The sequence below is a fragment of the Protomyctophum parallelum genome (genome assembly GCF_964188405.1).
Source record: "Protomyctophum parallelum genome assembly, chromosome: 4".
Classification (NCBI taxonomy): domain Eukaryota; kingdom Metazoa; phylum Chordata; class Actinopteri; order Myctophiformes; family Myctophidae; genus Protomyctophum; species Protomyctophum parallelum.
The window spans coordinates 56,119,556-56,126,032 of NC_139700.1; the positions used below are offsets into that span (position 1 = coordinate 56,119,556).

At 37.5% G+C, this 6,477-nt stretch overlaps 1 protein-coding gene across 3 annotated transcripts in view; it reads right to left on the reverse strand.

Annotated features, from left to right (window-relative positions):
• LOC310857819 (anoctamin-5-like) overlaps positions 1-6,477 on the reverse strand; it is a 110,107-nt gene that overhangs the window by 36,598 nt on the left and 67,032 nt on the right. For all 3 annotated transcript variants that reach the window (XM_083763745.1, XM_083763744.1, XM_083763743.1), the window contains 2 exons: positions 2,785-2,890; positions 963-1,023 (listed from right to left, as the gene is read on the reverse strand). In XM_083763745.1, the coding sequence (XP_083619871.1) occupies positions 963-1,023; positions 2,785-2,890 (167 nt within the window). The remainder of the gene's footprint in view (positions 1-962; positions 1,024-2,784; positions 2,891-6,477) is intronic.

Sequence of the window (6,477 nt, forward strand, 5' to 3'; positions counted from 1 at the left end):
TCCACACTCACTCCAGAGGGCCACTATAGTTCCACACTCACTCCAGAGGACCACTCACCCCAGAGAGCCTCTATAGTTCCACACTTACTCCAGAAGGCCACTATAGTTCCACACTTGCTCCATGAAAGTGTCATGGTCACCATGTCCTTTCCTTCTCTAAGCTTCCTTGCATGGAAGCAGGAAGTGTTTTAATGAATGAGAATCGTATAAAGTTAATAATAATAATAATAATCACTTTGGTTGTGTCTCACTGTAGTGACTGCAGTTGCTACCACCACCCACCAGGTGGTGCCCCTGGACCACATACCACACACATTACTACTCAGTAACTCACATTACATTATATCTTAAAGGTTGTGTCACAGGGACCCCCAGGGACCCCCATCTCTGAAGGTTGTCCCCCAGGGACCCCCAGGGACCCCCAGAAGAGGAACATTTATCTAAAGAACATATTCAAAAAAATATTCAGAAAATGTTGCTGTTTTTCAAAGAACAATTTGTGCCTTGCACAGCTTGTAGATCAGCTATTTTTGAATATCCAACGTAGTTAAAATTTGATGCTGTATTAACCCATTCTGGGCGGTAACCCCTTTTGGTTTTAGCAATAATGTTATGCTTTAGCTATAGATAAAAATAGCAGATCTACAAGCTCTACGAGCCTGTAGGTCTGCTATTTTTGAAAAATCGAAGAACGACTGACACAGAAACATAGCTTTTTCAGAAAACTATCAGGATGTAGAAGAACATTTTGTAGAATCTGATCTCAGGTCAGAATGGAAAACTGTCAGGATGTAGAAGAACATTTTGTAGAATCTGATCTCAGGTCAGAATGGGTTAATCAACGGGGGACCCCCCCCCCCCCTTCCCCTGTCACAACCCCCCCTACCCCAAGAGTTACACATGTCAACATTGCTTGTAGTTTTCCAACATACACACAGCTTCTCTAAGCTGAACTCACTCACCCCAGATCCCCATGAAGACAGCGAAGAACACGGTCCCCGAGTTGTCAAAGATGTGGGATTGCTGCAAGAGAGAAAAACACACACACACACACACACACACACACACACACACACACACACACACACACACACACACACACGCACACACACCTTAACATAGATCGTGCATTGTATTAGCCTACATTCACTGTGTGAAAGGAGGAGCTAACGGGCAAGTTAGGGCACTGTATTTTGCCCGTAAAGTTTATCAGCATTTACAGTTAATATACGGTTCAGGTTCAGGTGTATTTGTCATGTGTATAGATACAGAGTATAAATACAATGAACATTATTTTGCTCAGAGCACTATCAGGGCTGTATTCTGCGTGTCTTAAGTATCAGGTCTTATTCCCTAACTTGAGTAAACTAAAGACCTGGAGGCGTGATCAATGCTCTTTGGCCACTCAGAATAGCCAAATGGCATTGACCACGCCTCCAGGTCTTTAGTTTACTCAAGTTATAGGGAATAAGACCTGGTACTTAAGACACACAAAATACAGCCCTCAGTCTTACATACACAGGACATAAACAAACATCTATAGTGCAAGAAAAAGACAAAAAAACAGAAAAAAGTGACAAAACAGTGCAATACAGTTCAAGGTCAGCTGTTCAGCAGCCTGACTGCCTGGGGGTAGAAACTGTTACTGAGACGGGCGGTGGTACGAGATTTGATGCTCTGGTAGCGTTTTTTTGGAACGCAGGGCATTTGCGGGGTGGCTGGTGTCTTCCATGATGTTGTGGGCTTTTTGTCATACAGCGAGTGGTGTAGATGTTGTGGAGACTGGGTAGTTCTGTGCTGCCGATGATAGCTGCTGCTTTAACGGTAATATACAGGTGTACAATTCGGGAGTTTTCTGGAGTTTGTTGGAAAGTTTAACGGGAGTTTCCTGTATTCCATGCTTTTTGCTCAGTGATATTCACCCATCGATGGCGGAGGAAACCATGCAAGGCACCAACCAGCACATCAGGATCAATCAGGGGTTCAGAGTCTTGATCAAGGACACTTTGACACTAAACTCTGGTGGAGCCCACATGTAGGGATCGAACCGGGAACCTTGCGGTTACCATCCGGCCACTCTACCCCCTGACCCACCGCTGCCGACAGACCAGTGTTGTTTTTGGCAGAGAATTTCTATTTTAGTTTTAGTCATATAGTCTCTTGAATAGTTTTCACTTAGTTTTAGTCACATTTTAGTCACCTGGAATGTCTTAGTGTTTAGTCTAGTTTTAGTCGACTAAATGTCATGCAATTTTAGTCGACTAAATCTACAGGTGATTTAGTCGACTAAAATGTGTTTTGGCGGGTCTTGATGCCGTCGTAATGGCAGATTTTATACTTGCTGAAAATAGCCGATCTACAAGCTCACAACGCGTCGCAGCGCGATCTCTTGTCCACTAGTCGCTTCCTAACATTTTAGTCTAGTTTTTATTTGTCGACGAAATTGTCAGTATATTTAGTCTTAGTTTTAGTCATCGTAGCTTAATTTTCAGACAGACAGACAGACAGACAGACAGACAGACAGACAGACAGACAGACAGACAGACAGACAGACAGACAGACAGACAGACAGACAGACAGACAGACAGACAAGTAACAGACAGACAGACAGACAGACAGACAGACAGACAGACAGACAGACAGACAGACAGACAGACAGACAGACAGACAGACAAGTAACAGACAGACAGACAGACAGACAGACAGACAGACAGACAGACAGACAGACAGACAGACAGACAGACAGACAGACAGACAGACAGACAGACAGACAGACAGACTCACCCATGACGAGTTACAGGTGGAGTTGAGTTTCCAGTAACTGCATTTCTTGTCACACAGCGGACACATTACGATGTTCCCTCCGATCTCCTCACTGCAGATCTCTTTACTGCAGAAACAAAGATATTAAACGTTATCTTAATCTCACTGCAGATCTCTTTACTGCAGAAACAAAGATATTAAACGTTATCTTAATCTCACTGCAGATCTCTTTACTGCAGAAACAAAGATATTAAACGTTATCTTAATCTCACTGCAGATCTCTTTACTGGAGAAACAAAGATATTAAACGTTATCTTAATCTCACTGCAGATCTCTTTACTGCAGAAACAAAGATATTAAACGTTATCTTAATCTCACTCACTGCAGATCTCTTTACTGGAGAAACAAAGATATTAAACATTATCTTAATCTCACTGCAGATCTCTTTACTGCAGAAACAAAGATATTAAACGTTATCTTAATCTCACTGCAGATCTCTTTACTGGAGAAACAAAGATATTCAACGTTATCTTAATCTCACTGCAGATCTCTTTACTGCAGAAACAAAGATATTAAACGTTATCTTAATCTCACTGCAGATCTCTTTACTGCAGAAACAAAGATATTAAACGTTATCTTAATCTCACTGCAGATCTCTTTACTGCAGAAACAAAGATATTAAACGTTATCTTAATCTCACTGCAGATCTCTTTACTGCAGAAACAAAGATATTAAACGTTATCTTAATCTCACTGCAGATCTCTTTACTGCAGAAACAAAGATATTAAACGTTATCTTAATCTCACTGCAGATCTCTTTACTGCAGAAACAAAGATATTAAACATTATCTTAATCTCACTGCAGATCTCTTTACTGGAGAAACAAAGATATTAAACGTTATCTTAATCTCACTGCAGATCTCTTTACTGGAGAAACAAAGATATTCAACGTTATCTTAATCTCACTGCAGATCTCTTTACTGGAGAAACAAAGATATTCAACGTTATCTTAATCTCACTGCAGATCTCTTTACTGCAGAAACAAAGATATTAAACGTTATCTTAATCTCACTGCAGATCTCTTTACTGGAGAAACAAAGATATTAAACGTTATCTTAATCTCACTGCAGATCTCTTTACTGCAGAAACAAAGATATTAAACGTTATCTTAATCTCACTGCAGATCTCTTTACTGGAGAAACAAAGATATTAAACGTTATCTTAATCTCACTGCAGATCTCTTTACTGGAGAAACAAAGATATCAAACGTTATCTTAATCTCACTCACTGCAGATCTCTTTACTGGAGAAACAAAGATATTCAACGTTATCTTAATCTCACTGCAGATCTCTTTACTGGAGAAACAAAGATATTAAACGTTATCTTAATCTCACTGCAGATCTCTTTACTGGAGAAACAAAGATATTCAACGTTATCTTAATCTCACTGCAGATCTCTTTACTGGAGAAACAAAGATATCAAACGTTATCTTAATCTCACTCACTGCAGATCTCTTTAATGGAGAAACAAAGATATTCAACGTTATCTTAATCTCACTGCAGATCTCTTTACTGCAGAAACAAAGATATTAAACGTTATCTTAATCTCACTGCAGATCTCTTTACTGGAGAAACAAAGATATTAAACGTTATCTTAATCTCACTGCAGATCTCTTTACTGCAGAAACAAAGATATTAAACGTTATCTTAATCTCACTGCAGATCTCTTTACTGGAGAAACAAAGATATTAAACATTATCTTAATCTCACTGCAGATCTCTTTACTGCAGAAACAAAGATATTAAACGTTATCTTAATCTCACTGCAGATCTCTTTACTGCAGAAACAAAGATATTAAACGTTATCTTAATCTCACTGCAGATCTCTTTACAGGAGAAACAAAGATATTAAACGTTATCTTAATCTCACTGCAGATCTCTTTACTGGAGAAACAAAGATATTAAACGTTATCTTAATCTCACTGCAGATCTCTTTACTGCAGAAACAAAGATATTAAACGTTATCTTAATCTCACTGCAGATCTCTTTACTGGAGAAACAAAGATATTAAACGTTATCTTAATCTCACTGCAGATCTCTTTACTGCAGAAACAAAGATATTAAACGTTATCTTAATCTCACTGCAGATCTCTTTACTGGAGAAACAAAGATATCAAACGTTATCTTAATCTCACTCACTGCAGATCTCTTTACTGGAGAAACAAAGATATTCAACGTTATCTTAATCTCACTGCAGATCTCTTTACTGGAGAAACAAAGATATTAAACGTTATCTTAATCTCACTGCAGATCTCTTTACTGGAGAAACAAAGATATTCAACGTTATCTTAATCTCACTGCAGATCTCTTTACTGGAGAAACAAAGATATCAAACGTTATCTTAATCTCACTCACTGCAGATCTCTTTAATGGAGAAACAAAGATATTCAACGTTATCTTAATCTCACTGCAGATCTCTTTACTGCAGAAACAAAGATATTAAACGTTATCTTAATCTCACTGCAGATCTCTTTACTGCAGAAACAAAGATATTAAACGTTATCTTAATCTCACTGCAGATCTCTTTACTGGAGAAACAAAGATATCAAACGTTATCTTAATCTCACTCACTGCAGATCTCTTTACTGGAGAAACAAAGATATTCAACGTTATCTTAATCTCACTGCAGATCTCTTTACTGGAGAAACAAAGATATTAAACGTTATCTTAATCTCACTGCAGATCTCTTTACTGGAGAAACAAAGATATTCAACGTTATCTTAATCTCACTGCAGATCTCTTTACTGGAGAAACAAAGATATCAAACGTTATCTTAATCTCACTCACTGCAGATCTCTTTACTGGAGAAACAAAGATATTAAACGTTATCTTAATCTCACTGCAGATCTCTTTACTGGAGAAACAAAGATATTAAACGTTATCTTAATCTCACTGCATATCTCTTTACTGCAGAAACAAAGATATTAAACGTTATCTTAATCTCACTGCATATCTCTTTACTGCAGAAACAAAGATATTAAACGTTATCTTAATCTCACTGCAGATCTCTTTACTGGAGAAACAAAGATATTAAACGTTATCTTAATCTCACTGCAGATCTCTTTACTGGAGAAACAAAGATATTAAACGTTATCTTAATCTCACTGCAGATCTCTTTACTGGAGAAACAAAGATATTAAACGTTATCTTAATCTCACTGCAGATCTCTTTACTGGAGAAACAAAGATATTAAACGTTATCTTAATCTCACTGCAGATCTCTTTACTGGAGAAACAAAGATATTAAACGTTATCTTAATCTCACTGCAGATCTCTTTACTGGAGAAACAAAGATATTAAACATTATCTTAATCTCACTGCAGATCTCTTTACTGGAGAAACAAAGATATTAAACATTATCTTAATCTCACTGCAGATCTCTTTACAGGAGAAACAAAGATATTAAACATTATCTTAATCTCACTGCAGATCTCTTTACTGGAGAAACAAAGATATTAAACGTTATCTTAATCTCACTGCATATCTCTTTACTGCAGAAACAAAGATATTAAACATTATCTTAATCTCACTGCAGATCTCTTTACTGGAGAAACAAAGATATTAAACGTTATCGTAATCTCACTGCAGATCTCTTTACTGGAGAAACAAAGATATTAAAGATTATAGACCCAAACATATAAAGAATATGTTGTTGTTG